The sequence below is a fragment of the Dufourea novaeangliae genome, unplaced genomic scaffold (assembly GCF_001272555.1).
Source record: "Dufourea novaeangliae isolate 0120121106 unplaced genomic scaffold, ASM127255v1 scaffold56, whole genome shotgun sequence".
Taxonomy (NCBI): Eukaryota; Metazoa; Arthropoda; class Insecta; order Hymenoptera; family Halictidae; genus Dufourea; species Dufourea novaeangliae.
The window spans coordinates 6,902,504-6,919,109 of NW_015373942.1; the positions used below are offsets into that span (position 1 = coordinate 6,902,504).

General features: G+C 40.0%; 1 protein-coding gene across 1 annotated transcript in view; it reads left to right on the plus strand.

The window, feature by feature from the left end:
- The first annotated feature begins 13,176 nt into the window (after positions 1–13,176).
- LOC107185796 overlaps positions 13,177–16,606 on the plus strand; it is a 74,601-nt gene continuing 71,171 nt past the window's right edge. The window contains exon 1 of the mRNA XM_015573557.1: positions 13,177–13,214. Coding sequence (XP_015429043.1) covers positions 13,177–13,214 — 38 coding nt within the window. The remainder of the gene's footprint in view (positions 13,215–16,606) is intronic.

Below are 16,606 nucleotides of genomic sequence, written 5' to 3' on the forward strand. Positions count from 1 at the left end.
TTCGTCGTTGTTCCGTGTTTCGTTGGAAACGAACAAAAACACGAAGCAAAACGAAGAAAAAGTATAACAACAGAAGTCGAGTAACATGGCCACAATCTTCGGTAATGAGAGGGCGTATATAGCTTTTGTTTCGGGAACAGCCAGCACGCCGCGAGCCTCCGATACAAAGACACGATGGACCAATCCAGGCCGTATAGAGACAACGGTCCGCGTCGATATTCCAGACGGTCATTGCCGGTACTGCGGAAGCAAGAAATATGTGCTCGTACACTCGAAAACTCGTTTTCTTTTGCCACCAAAAATCGTGATAAAATAGTCGTGTGTAAACTTTTGAATGGTAGAAAATCCAAACTTTTTACCACGTTGTATAAACTGGAAACGAGTGGCTACTAGATTTATTCTGGATCTTATTAGTGACATTACTTATGTGTGACATAGCGATTTTTATTAAATTTATCACAGACGTAGTATATTGAAATGTATTTAACAAACACCTTTTTTATTGATAATTTTTCTATACTTAGGTGATGAATACAGCCCTCGAAGCTGGGGGTGAAACAAAAAATTTTCTTTAATGTATCAGGAACTACACGGTTTAGAAAATCATTGTTTAAAAAATATGTCCCATCAGTATATTGTTTATGTTTACGTAAATAATTTATTTATTTATTATCAGTTGGACTGATTGTAGGACTTATTTCGTCGTAAATAAAATAGAAATGAAGCTTTTGTTGCGCTACGTTTTACACGTTTATCTGCCTTTTGATATCGTTCTGCAAATAAGTCCGTCACTGCGTTATACAAAAACAAGAAACAAGGTGACTAACGCTGCGCAACACTTTCTCGGACATCCTAATACACCGTGAAGTGTTAAAAATTATTGTAGAACGTTGCAGCCTTAACGAAAGTTTGAATTCATTGCCTTTAATGGTAATTACTGAAATTTTCTCTTACGGTTACTTTATTCTGTAATTTATCCCAGCATTTGGACTATTTAAAATAACGTGAAAGGGTGTACTTAAAAGTAATTTGGTTATTAAACTTGTAGCAAGACTCTAAATAGATTGAACAAGTAATTTGGTTATTACGTTTTAAACTAGATTCTAGATAAATTGAAAAAAGCTACTTCTTTTCATGCGAGATATAGAATATTATATCACCGGTTGTGCAGTCGTCGGACAATTGTCTGACGTTCTAACTACAGTTTGCCGTTTCAAACTTCGTGAGTCAAACAACGTTCCCGGCTATATGTTTGCCCAGAGCTTATTCACCCCTTTGTCGTCGGTCTGCGTGCCTGCTTGTATTAAAGCACGACGGGTTGCCGTAATTCAGGCGCCTAGCCAAAGTAAACCTTCGTCGCACTCTATCAGCTGCCTTTTTATTTTTCGTTTAATTATCGAACGACGGTACAGTCATCGACGAAAAGCTACCCGATACACGTCGCGGAGGGGAGGTTTCGGTACGCAACATGGCGGACAAGAATATCCAATAATTTCAGTGGCCATTTTACAATTATTACAGAGAGAATAAGAATATTCAATTTTTAGTTCGAGATGGTAAATGTAACTGTAAGAAACTAAACAAAATTTATATGTAAAATGTCATACAAAATATAATAAATAAATTAATTAATTACTATAAACAAGGAAAGATGGTTGAATATAAATAAAAAGTAGAAATTGCAATGCGTTGTTTATATGTATACAAAATTTCATTTCTAAGGACATCCAAGTCGAAGTTCAGTATTTAATATGAAGTGCCTCGTATGAAAAGAAAATTATTTGTTGTAAAATCACCTCCTGCTTGGTTGTACTACCCCGACCTAGCCTAGATGTGTCCGAAAAAAAAGGTCCTACCGAACCTGCCTAATGTGTCTGCCCATGACTAACTGTTTCTACTCACTGCCCTTATTATTAACAGTAATATACAAACTGCAGAATTTTATGGAAATTTAAATTTCGATGTATTATTCTACAAAACTAAAAATCGAATCGAGCAATCCATAAAGTTAGATTTCGGATGAAAGCAGAAATAATCTTTATAAAATAAAATCACAAATTCAACGAATGCTTAAAAGACAACAAATTTCCTAAAAACAGACATTGACTTCTCGCCATCCGTTGCTCGACGAACAGCGAATATACGCGACACGATATTCGTCGGCTGACGAAACAAAGGTGGTCGATCCACGTCACACAGACGCACGTTAAAAGATTCACGAGACCATACGTGCAAGGAGGTTCCTGCCAAATTTTCCACCCCTCGAGGGCAACTCGTACAGTCACGGGGGAAAACGTTCCCCCGTACAATCCAAGTACAACCCTCTCGAAAAACATCTAGCATACGTTCGCGAGCAATCCTATATCATAGTCGTCATGTTCGATCGAGTTTCCCCGAGACTTTCGCGCGCTACACACAGCGATTCTAATTATTCCATTCGACGCAACCCCCCCCCCCGCCATTCGTTCGGGCGCGTTCGCAATTTTCCTGGGCTGTGTGTCATCGTTCCGTGGTTCTGCCGACGTTCTTCCTTCCCCCTTTCGGTTTATTCACCCCGGCGCGTGCGTCACCCTCTACGCGCGTCGTCTTCGCGGCGAGGCGTGACTGGCTGCCATTCAGAAGGCGTTTTTCGCTGACTGTTCGTGTCGCACAATTTCCCGAAACCGAGTATTATCGACGTCCCTCGGTGTTCTGTTACCGATCTATCAATCTATCTGGTTGTTTGGGTAACAAGGGTTGGACATGGGCCAACATTCAACGAGCATCTCGACACTTCTTGAATTTAAAATCGTATTTAATATTGTACGTGGACTGTTTCGTGTTAGAGTGTAGGGATATTGGGGGATGTTGAGGACACCTGTCGTATTGGTCCCGAGGACAAGGGTAACACTTGTGGCGCACATGAATCTCGAGTTTAGGCTTGGGTTTGGGGTGGAGACGTATGTATGTACATTTTTACAGCGATGTTTCAAGGTGCATTGAGTGGTTCTTAGGGGTTTACCCTTTAGGGTTGTCGTCAAGTAAGGCGTGAAGAGAGGGTGGAAACCTTTGTAAAGACTCTCCTAAACGAATCCTTCGGAGGGTGTGACTACTGAATAGAATCTTTTATTTCAAGGGCTTTAGTTTTTTAACTGTTTCGGGACGAAGGTATTCTTCAACCTCTTCGTTAGGTTTTCTAATGCGACGGTGGTGCTCAATTTACTCGGAGAGTTTTATGAGTTGAAAGCTTTATTTAAGGAATATCACTGCTTAAACACATTTTCTTGTCATTGAAAGTATTGCGAAACTACGCTCTGGTCTAGATACGAACAACCAGAATCACTAGTTAGTAGACTATATTAACTCTCTAAATCTTTTTGCAGGGGACCTTATTTTCAAGAGTATCACTTACTCAGACAGACACTGCTTGCAGTAAGTAGAAACGGTAAGTAATAGACGGACATGCTGGCTTAGTCTTATTCAATAGGTCACCTTAAAATATTCAAAGTACTTCCACCTACAAAAAAAACTATTAGCCCCATCAGATGGCTCTCTTCGTACTGTGTAACTTTCGTTCAACAAATATTTCTATGAACCTTATAGTTTCGAAGATATCTGAGGTGGTAATAGTTATTGTCCCACCCTGTATATTAGCAGTTTGTTTTCTGTAGATGCCTAGAATGTCTGTCATTTTTTTGTTCTTATTTGTTCTATTTTCTTTCGTATATTTAATTTAATCTAATTTAATTCGTACGGGTGAAAACCCTCTTTTACAATATGTGATTTAAAACATTACAGCACACTAATACAAGAAATCATCAAATGGAGTATAGTGAGATATACCAATTATAATTATATATTTCCACGTTAGTTTTGTTCCTACATGCATTCCAAGGTACTAGCCCTAGCAAAAGTCGTCAATTTTTACATTCAAACTCGACTCTTCACCTGCATTATCTGCGCTCGGTATTACACGATCCGCGGAATATTCGCCCACGCACGTCCTCGCGACGACGACTTTTCACGCTGTTCCGCCGTTCCGGGCACGCAAAACGCCGTGCATGCGAGCTGGTGTCGTAATCCCACGCGTGCATGCGTGCTCGCAACGACACTCCGTTCCGTGACTATTCTCTCCCCTGCCGCGAGTAAGCCCCCCTCCGGTACCAATACGGGCGCCGTGAGCCATTCCCGCGCGCGCTCTGCCACAAAGGGGCCTCCTCGGACAATGACGAATGAATCGCAACACACTGCGAGGATAATGCTACTCGTCCCCCCTCCGATCTCCACGAGTACCCACGTACACAGCCAGCTTCCCTCCATTCTTCACCAGCCGTGTCTTGCCACACACAGATATCCCACTTTGGGAAAAACTGAGCCTAGTCTTCGACATTGAGACGCGAACCCATCGCGACCGCCCATCGTCATTTGGAAAAGTGTCTTCTGCGGATCATGATTCTGCGCTAGGCAGACCAGGTCTTCTGGATAGGCGGGATGTATACTTTTATGATGATGATAAATTTATTTCAAATACTAAAATGAATGTAAAACCGAATGTTAATTTGGCATAAATATCAGTAATTCCAAGACTAAGTTGTAGGAGGTCTTTCATCACTTTTTTTCCTAGCGGAAGCAGAGTTTGCTCGCGAGTTTATATATTGACGTGCAAACTCGGCTTCCTCTAGGGGAAAATCAATTTAGGGGTGAGGGCCTCGTATCGATTGATATATTTATTTCAAGTACGGAAATGAATGTTAAATCGAACGTTAATTCGTGGTACATTTCAGTAATTTTCAAGAGCAGGAGGTAGGAGGCCCTTCCCCTACGCCAGATTTTCCCTTAGCGGAAGCCGAGGTGCTCGTGGGTGTACATGGTTTGAAAAATTCCAAACAATTTTCGAATTGGAGTTAATATTGCAATTTTTTGTATGATATTCGCGATTTTTATCAGCAATTATTGAAAACAGGTTCCTTCGGAACTGTGATATTGTTCATAGTAATTATCCCATCCCTACACTTGTTCTGCCTCCCTTAGAGGGAAGAAATTGGTCTGTACCTTACCCTAAAGGAAAAATAATTGGATTTTGCCCCCTTCCCCCTGCCCCTAGTGAAGAAACATAATATTTTATGAAATTTTCCGTAAGATAAATTTTGCCCTCCGCTCTTAATGATAACCTGCCTACGCCCTTGAAGATCGATGAAGATAACTGGTTTCAAGATAGCTGAGAAAGTAGTCGTAAAAACCCTGTGAATGATGTCAAAAAGGATTTTAGATTGGTGTTTCTTTCTCTTTGTTTCCAGTTTGGGTAATAGGGACTAGTTTGATGTAGTTTAAGTAGACGAATACGGTGGATAATGAAACCGTATCTTTTGGGTTTAAAATATGTGAACTCGTGACGCACGAAGCCACAAGTTTCGGTCGTCGTCCTTTTCACAATCTCGAAGAAGAGTTATCGAACCGATTTTCAGAGTTTCTATAATTATTATGAATAGTATATCGTCCCTCTAGTTATTAAGTATTCTGTCCTGGCTAGTTTCTAAATTGAGAAAACTGAGCTTACAATTCATGAAATTTAATATAGAAGTAGCACAATCGTGAAATAATCAAACACACTATAATATCATCTACTGAATAGCTATTTATTACAATATCTAACAATGTTTTATCTTATTGTCAACATAAATATTTAACTATTCTTAGTATTTGGAATACAACCATTAAAAAAAAAATTTCAATGTTCCGGAGTTACGACTTAAAATAAATTAACCTGAATGTAGGTAATTGACGTTAAAGCATGGAATAATACTGATATGGAACAATATCGAGCATAACATGACTGAAGGGTGAGTGGGAATTAAGTAGAAATGAGTAGAGTAGATTTTAAAATGTAAATGAGGATTAATAAATCATTAACAATAGAGACCTTAAGAATTTGAATGATGATAAAGACTGTGTTCTCGGGATAGAAGCTGTCAGTATGTAGCTCGGGGGTGTAGACAGGGTACAGGTTGCAGCCTTTTGAGAAATTGTTCCGACGTTTCGTAACCAACACGTCCTCGGGTAAGATAATGATATAGTTCTCAGACGTGCGATGAAGACCGCATTGCCATGATCTACGCCCGGAAGCTAGTAATAACTCTAGCTTTTGTCGTTCCCGAGGCGATTAAACTGTATCTCTAAAAAATATTTGCAAGTCAAGAATCCTGCAGACTTTGTTGCAGGAACCTACAATTTCATCGTTGAAAAATTAACTTTTTATGTTGATCTCATAGTGATGGAAAATATCAAAGAGTTTCTCGTTCCTCTAATCGTTAGACAAAACTCTGGTTACTGACTATTGAGCCAGAACAATTGAATACTATCTACCCTAGAAGTTACGAACCCTCTTTTTGTATCAATCTGTACAACGCAGTATTTCCATGAAACCTAACATTCGTGTTAGGGTTGCCTGTATTTACATTTCTGACAAAGCTATCTGCGTTTCCTTGCAGAACGCAAACTTTCAAATGCTGACGAAACGTTGGTACTAATTTTTTACATTCTCAATGGTTAATTAAGAAAGCAAACACATCGTACCGAACAGAATGTCGTAAATCTACCGTGATTCGTGAACAAAACCTGGTTTCCAAACAAAATGGCGGTATGGAGCCACCTGTCAAGTTGTTCATAAAACCTACCCCGAAGACCATCATCATCCTGACCTGGGCCACACGAAGAAAAAACCACGATGTACTCAGATTAATTAATTCAATAAAAAGACCCGGGTAAAGCGTTCGCTGAATGTCATTTCCAACGTGTGGAAAAAGGAATTTCTTTTTAATTAGACTCTCTCGTCGAAGACATTTGCATGTCTGAGTGGCCTGAAAATCGGATTTCGTACGCGGTTGGGCCTTTCGACGTTACCACGTTCTTTTTTCCCATTTATTGGCACACTTTCCTGTAGCGCGCTGACGTCGTCGTTCGGTTCGTCGACGCCGGAAGGAGACGAGGAAACCGGACGAGGGACACGGAAGGGCGCAGGGAAATACCCGAGTAGACGAGAGATATCTAACGTATTGATTTCGTCTCGAGCATTAAATCCGAATCGGCTGGAACCAGTGGAGGGGAGGGGGCAAAGAGTCGGGTCCAGGTGAAACCGAGAGAAAACGGAGCCACTTCGGGATGGGAGTCGGTGCTCCGTTGCAAATTAAATTGTACTCGAACTCGGGAATCAACCGCCCAGTAGGCCAATGCAATTGGCTTGAGAGACCGAACTATTATGCAAGCTAATATCGTCGCGTTTGCGTCATGCGACCATTGTTGGCGTGGAGACGCTACGGTGTGTACGTCGAGTTCGCCACTTACACATCGAGTCGACATTTTCCAACGGTATAATGCGGGAATGGGCGGATCTGGTGGGTTAAACAGTAACGAAAGTCCTCGTTTAACCCTTAATTACAGATTACTAGTCTTTTAGAGATGAATAATCTGACAACTTTGTATGCCACAAAAATTAAAAAAATGTTGTACTATATTTTTGACATAGTTTTTCATGTAGAATTACTCACTACTCGGCTGTACCACCAGTTACATGACCCCCTGTATACATATACATCTATGAATTATACTCACACAAGGTTGTTGCACGATGAATGTCTTTAATTTTGAATTGTAAAATTTGATAAGAAAATGAACGTGTAGTAAAAACTTCTGAAACGTTCAAATAAAAAAGTTATTTTCAATTTTTTCTTATCTACTCAATTGTTGTTCAAGAGTTGCTAGTTTTCCATGAGAAAAAAGCTTGGAATGCAAAGGGTTGAACCCGATAAAATTTAATATTAAATCTACTTCAATAGTTTCAGCACTGTATAATGTACACGATAACTACTTCGTAGTGAGCGACTATAGTCGTCCGTAGTATCGGAAGGGCTACAAGGGTCAGGCAACATCAAAGTTAAACGTTGAATTTAATTAACCCTTACTGACCGTAGGATTCCATTTGGAATCATTAACTTACTTAGCATTTGTAACTCTTATTACGAACCTAAAAATTCAATATGACATCACATCGTGTAATTTAGTTTCTTACTCGAAAATAATATTTAAAAATTATTTAACAAATATTCGTTTTTGTTTATTAACAATTTTTTATGTCCATTATTTTTTATTTTCCTGTATTTCTGACATCCAACAGCCAACTAATATTTTTGTCTTTTTGAAAGAAATCGTTCAGGTCGGAAAGGGTTAAAATAATGAAAATTGAATAACTTCGTTGAACATGCGGACAGCCTGCATGTGTTTGTGTGAGTATAAACGTATGGATAAGAATACAAATTGGTGGCACATAAAACGTCCCTCACGATTCTCCAGCGGCACGCGAACGTATTAATTCATCGCGTAGGTACACTTTCGAGCAGCGCGGTTTGTTCGGCGTATCAATTAATCGAGCGGTGTGGAACGTTTTCGCGAGCGTTCTTGGCAAATATTTGCCGGTCTCACCGTTACTCGCTGTGAAAAAAAAAGGCGGTGATTCGATCGAAAATCCACGTGCGAAAGTACATTTTGAGACTCGTTTGGTGGAGCGATCCCGTTCGCGGGGCGAAAAGTGGAGCAACGGAATGGGCGTTCGCGCACGTTTCGTGTTCTGGCGAGAGGTAAAGTCGAGGGTGCAACGCAAACGGGGGTGGATTAACCCTAACGCCACCTATAACTGGCATTTTGAAGTGACTTGTGGATACTAATTCCAGCTACAACCTACATGAGTCAGCCGTTAGATACAAGGCTTAAAATAATAGCAAAATATCATTTTAAATCGATGTTGTTTTTATGAGAATTATATTTTGCTTTCGTATTCAGACTGTGGAAGTTTATGTAAAATACAGATTTTCAAGAAGTAATTCAGAACTGAGCAGATTTTATTTGAAATGGAAATAAGAAATAACTATTTGAAATAATTTATTTCGAAACTTTATTTCATTTGAAACAGTAGCAATTTCAAACAACGAATTATTTTGTTATTTTCCCTCTGGATCGTTAATAGCACAAGCAAAATTTCACGCCCAAATATTTCCGGAACGAAGGGATTATTATTATTAAAAAAAAACCTTTTACCATTCAACTTTAAAAATTCATAGATCACATAGTACAGACCCTGGGAAAGTATCACTGAATTTTTTCAGATTTTTTGCAATCCTACAAGGTACAAAAAAAAAATAAGTCTGGACATAATAGACCCACGTGTCCGACGACAGCAGTAAAAATAACGGGGTTCACGGAAGGTTAATTAATTTCATAATTATTAACTAATGTATCTATTAATATTTCACAAGAAAATTATACGGATCTATACATATAAAGAAGGCGTCTAGGAGTACAGTACCTCTACTTACGGCTCAGCTAAAGATGTTACCGATAATAAACTGTTGATAAAACAGTACCTATATCAAACACGCTGTAAATACATAAAATCCGCAGTCTAATGATCGCTATACGGCCGACGTCGCAGTGACGAAAGGGTTAAATGGAGAAGTAAGATGATAACGGGGAGAGTAGGAGGAGATACTACTCTCCTTGGCAGCTTCTCAGAGCCACGCGGGATCAAGGGGTCGCGATCGAGGGCGATTCTCGCTTGATGAATTAAACCGGGAGGGACGCCTGTCATCGCACGGGAAAATCTGGTATTACACGGGTGCCGAAGAAGGGTAGGGTTTTTCTTTTTTTCTTTAAAACAGGGCCAAGTCTTTTCATTCGATGCAGCCTCTTCTTTGCTACTCCGCGCGGAATTCGTGTGAAGGGAAGACTCGGGGGGCGGAATGACGGAGTTGTTTATACGGGGTGGGTCGCGATGAACGTATCATATAATTATTATCATCGTGTACATGGAAACTTTTTCTACTTTCAAAACTACTGATATCTTTCGATGGTGGATACCATTGAGACAGCGTCAATGAATTTTAATTAGATTGTGGATTTTATGTATTTCTCCTAATACAGTAAATTCTCTATGAGTGTTCGAAGGTTTCCCAGCATGTGGTCATTAGTTTATGATACATTTAATGTTCAGTGCCGAGAATCCTTCGAACAGTCATCGAGTATTTACCGTAGAACCGTACAAAATACGATAAAACAGAACGCTCCTATCAGGTTTAATAAACCTTTTATTTTATTCTTTGTTTAGTAAAATTATTCAGAGCAAACGGGAATTTCTATTTTTACTCCAGACTCGATATATTTCAGAGTGTTACTTCGCGTAAAGATTTCTTACAATATTGTACCTTTATACTTTCAAGTCTCTTTGATCCTCAGTACTTGTGCAGAAGGCAGGCGTTGGTGTTGCGTATCAGTGAACTCTTTGTGACAGCAGTTACATCACTATGGGATCAGGAATATGGGGTGTCGTTTGAGAAAAAAAGTGATTGATCTTCGAACGATCTGAAAGATGACGTTAATAGGTTGACTGCCGTAGTAATAACATTCACAATATTCTGACTACAATTAGTAGTAAAATAATAGTCCAAACAGTGATCACAAAATTCACTACGTAAATATTTATATTCTCATCTACATTAATATCCATTTTATCACAATAGTGTTACAAGTAAAACACACAGTCGAAAAGATATTATTAATTACAATTCAATAGTAAAAACATGGACAAAAACAGTCACATTTATCCTCCCATTTATTACGATTGCCCTCTTTGACACTTTTTTCTACCTTCAAACTTAATGAAGATAAAGTGTTCACTTCATCGTGACTCACCCTGTGCATGAGAGGTAGAAGAAGAAGTAGATGGAAATGACGGAGTCTCGTCTGTATTTTCGGGTAAAGAAATTCTTAACTGAGAGAAATAACGAAGAAGAGAACGGCGAAGGAAGTTGGATGGTATTGGAAAGCTGCGTTTGAGCCCTTTTCCATCCTTTACATTGGTTTCCGAGGGAATTGCGAGTGACCTGTTTACTGAAGCAGAAGTAACGCGTTCACTTCTTTACTTACTTAATTTCATACCAATTATATCATAGTGGAAATTAATATAGATCTAATTTTTTCTTCGTGATTATTTACAACTAGACTGCGGATCTTTATGCAGACTTGTATACATTTATTTACCGAACTGAAATTATTTCAAGTACTCGTTTCCTTTAGAAAAGATTCTTTTAGGTTGCAAGTGGAGTAAAGTTCATACTAATCTTCCCGAAAACTTTTACTGTATTGTCTTTTGCAAACTCCCATTTACGATAAATAGATATAATCCGCAGTCTATTTATAACCAATACAAAACTCACAGAAATATTAAATAAAATTATGTACATTCACAATCCATACTTATCGCTAATAATAATTTATGGTATCCAATATTTCTAACTTGTTTGAAGAAAAAAATCGAAGAAATCTCCACTGTAGATTTTGAAGGAGAATGATTACAAGCGAGGATTTATACTCTTCTTTTCAATTAAGGATCTCAGACCGTTGATGGTAGGACTTATTGGCTGGGAGGTTCATCTCGAACAAATACGACGAAAGAAAAATTCGGTCCGCAGCAACCGTGCCGAGATCCATTTACCGATTTGACACGACCGTATTCCACACCGTTCGGCTCTGGCTCGGCCGAGGTTACCGCACAGGTGAAAAGGCAGAGGAAAAGGGCGGATCGTTTTATAACTGATTATACGATAGACGGCCAGATACGTCGGGAGGGAAACATATTTGCGTGGTTTCGCTTGTATCGCGATGCTGTAACCCGCGTCCGACGCCTACAAGAAAGTTATTAAAGTTCAGCGCACGCGCACCTCGTCGCCGAAACGAGGCACGACGAGGACGGTGAAAAAAAACATGTGAAAGTACAGAAAAATTGCTAAATGTGATAACATGTATCGCGACTGTAAAATTGAAACAAATGGATGGAGAGTGGGAGAAAATATTCCATCGTTTGTTCTTCAATAAAAATAATCTTTTCAAAATTATTGTGTATTTTTCAATACAAATTTTACCTTTGATCAATCTAGTTTATTTTGAGAACTTTAATATGTAATTTTATTATTAGGTTTATGGAAATAAGTGGTTGATCCATCGATTCTGTATAAATATATTCATTACAATTGATTTTAATTCTGCAAACTCTAACCATGACATAGTGGATTTTATGCATTATCGTAAGTATAAATATCCAAAACTTGTTAAAGAATGTTAATCTCATTAACTGTTCCAAGGTCAAGATGACAATCTTATATACTACTGCTATTCACTAAGTATTATTCGAATGAAATTCTGCCGAACTCCGGTCGCGATGTCCAAGCATTCCCCTCACCTATACCCAAAACACACATCAACCCAAAACTTCTCATAATCCATCCAAACCACTAAACCAGAAAGCCCAAGAATCCCCGTAATCCATCCGCAAACTGTAAATCCAAATCACCAAGACTCTCCTCCCACCAACAGTCTCTACTCGAAAATCCTGCCACGCCCAAAACTACTCCTCAACGAATCCATACGTCAATCCCACCATCGGGGAAACCCACCCCTAGAAGACTTTCCAAAAATCAGTCAGAATCGCGTTATAGCACAGAAAAAATCGAAGACCACACATCATCGATCCCCTCTCAAAGCACATCGACCTGATCATGTGAATGGGACCTTAGGCTGCCCGGCAGCACCTGGTTGTGAACGCGCCAAAGCCGGGCACAGACGGTGTGCTCTGTCAATCCCCCACCATGGCCGTTAGCTACCGGAGCTCCACCAGTGCACCACCACTACAACCATCAGCCAAAGTCTCTCCTGCACACCGTCACCACCATTACAACCGCAACTGCCCCCCCCCCCACTACCTCGACCACCACCTTGCTCCTCCACCACCATCATCATCGGGGCTCTGCCACTGCCATGGAAACCGACGAATGCGCATTCTGACTTCAGTTCACCCGTCGGTCTCAACCTGCCAAGTCGCGCAGGTGTTTGCAAACGGTTCACTCGCGCGGTCCACGGCCAAATATCCCCGCGGATATAACAACCCCCCACTTAATTTATACGCTCTTATTAACTGTATCTTGCTGAACCCATCGTGCCCGGATCGTAGAACAAGGGGGCCAAAAGTAAAAAAATCCGGGATCGTTTCAACGCGGATAGAGGTGTCCCACAGGCCGGTTCTATCACGGCGGGAAAACGATCGAGTGTTAAAAAGGCGTGTTGCCGTGGCAGGGCTGCGATTTATGGAACCACCCCATGGATAGTAACATGTCGACTGCCGCCTTCATGCACCGGTATGGGAACAAACTTTTAGATCGATACTTGCCCCCCTCCATCCCTCTCTCCTCCCTGCCTTAACACACCAGTCCCGTAGACGGGTCTAGGTTCACCCTGTAGAGAGAATCTTCCTGTTGTCGACCTCGTGGGACAGAAGTGTCTGTCTATCCGGTCTCCACCTTGGTCAGTATTATTCAAAACTTGGCCCGAAGGAACGCTGGCCCCTGGTCCGATCGATCGGCCGGTTTGTTGCTATGCAGCGGACACCTCCGGGGTTCAAGTATCCCCAGGGTTACACGATGTCGTCGGTTGTTCTCCTCCAGGGGGGATACGCCTCCTCTCCCCCCCCCTGTGTACGTGTGCGTATACGCTGCATCGTGTCCGATCGGCTCGACAGACCGAAGCACACCGGGGGCTTTTTTGTCGAATGTGTTTGTTCACGGAACGGCGCGCGGGCAAAGAAACGCGCCCACTTCCTGCGTGCCCGAATCGATTTCACGGCTTTCAGAAAATTGTTTTCGTATGGTCCCGACCGGCTGTGCACCCTGTGTCGTAGTTTCATGTCTAGGAAGGAAAGTATTGGCTGGCTTAGGTGTTTCGAGGTTGTGAAATGTGTTCGAAGTCGAACAGAACCGTGGTAAACCGCGATTTAAGGCGGTTTTTTGGGGGGAGGGAACAAATTGTTCGTAAAATGGATTGGAGTGATCGTGCCTGAGTTGTATGAAGTTTTTTTTTTCTTTTTTTTGGTGGTTACGGGGAGAATGGTTGTGAAGTCGGGTTCGGTATGCTAGGTGAGGCCATATAAGCGAAGTGTGAGCGTCGGGAATATGTTTACGCGATTATGAAAGAGAAGCAACAATGGGAGTACTCGTTGCAGCAATAGAAGAGGCCGGTGTGGATGCGAAACAATTGGCTTCTGGAGTACGTTTCCATGTAGCGCGGTTATCGTCCCCGTTTCGATGGCCGGCCGGAGCATCCTTGACCGTTCCCGAGATTGATCGTACGGGGGTCTCCCGATACGCGCTACTGCAGCTCGAAAAATTTGGAGCAACTCGCGGCGGTCTCTTTGCGTAAATGAGGATTGACCGTGGTATATAGAGTACATGTCCCCAATTACTACCAGCGTCCCGAAGACTGTCACTTTATTGATTTACTTAATATAATCGTAACGTATAAAGAATTTTGTACAAAAAATTATATTATTAAATCGATACACTGATTTATATAAAAACAAACGAAAACGTGTGATTGTACGTACCTGGTATTTAGAAATTAAGGTTGCAAAATGAAAGTGCAATTTGAGCATCAAAAATCATATTAAAGAAAGATTCGTAATTTTACTATTCAACCTGTATCTATTGCAGACAATGAATTGTTAAAGTATTATGTACAGATAAGAATTACTTTAATTTTTGCGGTAACTGTCATAGGGACACGGATTGCTCGCAGACTTTAATTAATTTTCAATTAATTCTTCATGTTTAATGGATAAAACTTTGTTTATTAATGAAACGGGTGTTAAGTAACATTATTTTGCGAACTGAGACGATTTCTAGGTTAAACAGCACGTAAAATAATTAAACGCAGTTATGCTGCTATCTTAAGGTGGTAGTTAATTGGGGGAACATCTATCCTATACATTCCCGGCCATAATTATCGTGACGCCTGGTTTGTGCAGAAATGACATGATATTTTTGTAAAAATTACACGTTCTGTCCGATGTATTGAAATTTGGCTGTTCGTAAATAATAATTCGAAACATTTCAGTAAATTTTACATGTTTTTCAAAGTTTATATGATGTTCGGTGAATGTGCTGATACTTATGAATGTGAGTGTACGTAATCCGCGGACTGCGGATGATCATATAAATATGGGTTTTATGGAGGAATTTACTGATACTGGACTCGGAAAAATATTTGTTTATCCTATTATAGGATTTTATCAGGTCTTGGCAGAGGTCTACGTTTAATCTAGTTCCAAATCACATAAAGTGTGCGGTATATGTAATACACGATTTTGCAATCTACTTTAAACACCACGATTAAAAAAGAAATAGAATAACTGTTTTAATAATGAGGGATAGTAGTGCATATATGTATACATATATATTTTGATTTAAGATGTACAGTGACTCAAAATTTGACTCCAGAAGTCTACTGTACGTATTTTTTTTAAATTATTTATACAGTTTCGGTTTACATATTTCAATTGCAATATAGAAAGTGAAAACAAGAAAGAAGAAAAAATGCAGACCAAAACAGAAGTGGATGATAATCTTTCAAATTACTTTCCACTTGAAACGTTTGTGAAGGAATTCGCGAGACATCGTGTGTCTAAGTCGCAATAAAATTAGCCTAGGTAACAACTTTATTTATTAGCTGGGCAATATACGCTCTAACGTCTATATAAATTTAAATAATTCTAATATTATAAATATATAAATTTAAATATTTATAATACTATAAATATATAAATTTAAATATTTATAATATTCTCCACGATTACAACCAATAGATAATAGACGAACGTTTTCGAACGTTGTGGAACGTTCCATCCAGAGGAGGCCGCGTGCCGGTAATTCAAAGACTTTTCTAGACAGTATTCTATTAACCTGCATTTTCACGAGCGCGTCACCTGTTCAGGTTTCCCCTTCCCAGGGAACGACACGATGTCGAATCGGACCAGCCCGCTTTCCTTGAACCTGCGTATACCGCAGCCATTGACCGCAGCTCCGCTCCGTAACGAAAGGACCTGAGTGCAGTCATTCTCTACTCCTTTTCTCTCTCTTTCTCGCTCTTTCTCCCTCCCACCCTTTCAGTCGCTTCGTGCCTATCTTCGCCGTTGGTGTCCCTGCCTCATTTGAATATCAGAATGACGCACTCGATTTATCGAAGGCCACGAAAAATTCTTACAAATAGACCCGCTGGGACCCGTATGTTTTAGATTATCGAGCCCCCTTTCGTAGATAACTACGAGGATATATTTTATCCTAGTTTATTCCTTCTAGCGAATTTACGCTGTATTTCTATTTGCTGATTATGGATGTTGCGTTTAGTGGTACGTATTAGATCGTTCGAGAAATTCTTGCCGTTTCAGACACGAATGTCTTTATTACTATCTCTAACGAAGAAAGATAATATTAAATTAGAAATTTAAAAAAAAACCCGAAGGAATCTGATATTCCACACACTAATCTTCGATATCTTTAGTTTATTTGCAATATAATCGAACGAATAGTATTCACCACGAAGAACACACACTACAGAACGTTTATCAATTGAAATCACTGCAAATTTCAGTATTCTCAACACGTTAGAGTAAATGTTGTTTCTCCGTGGGACGAACAAGAACTGATTAAGGACAAGGGGAATTCCGTATTTATAAGACACGGTCCTAAAGACACAGTAA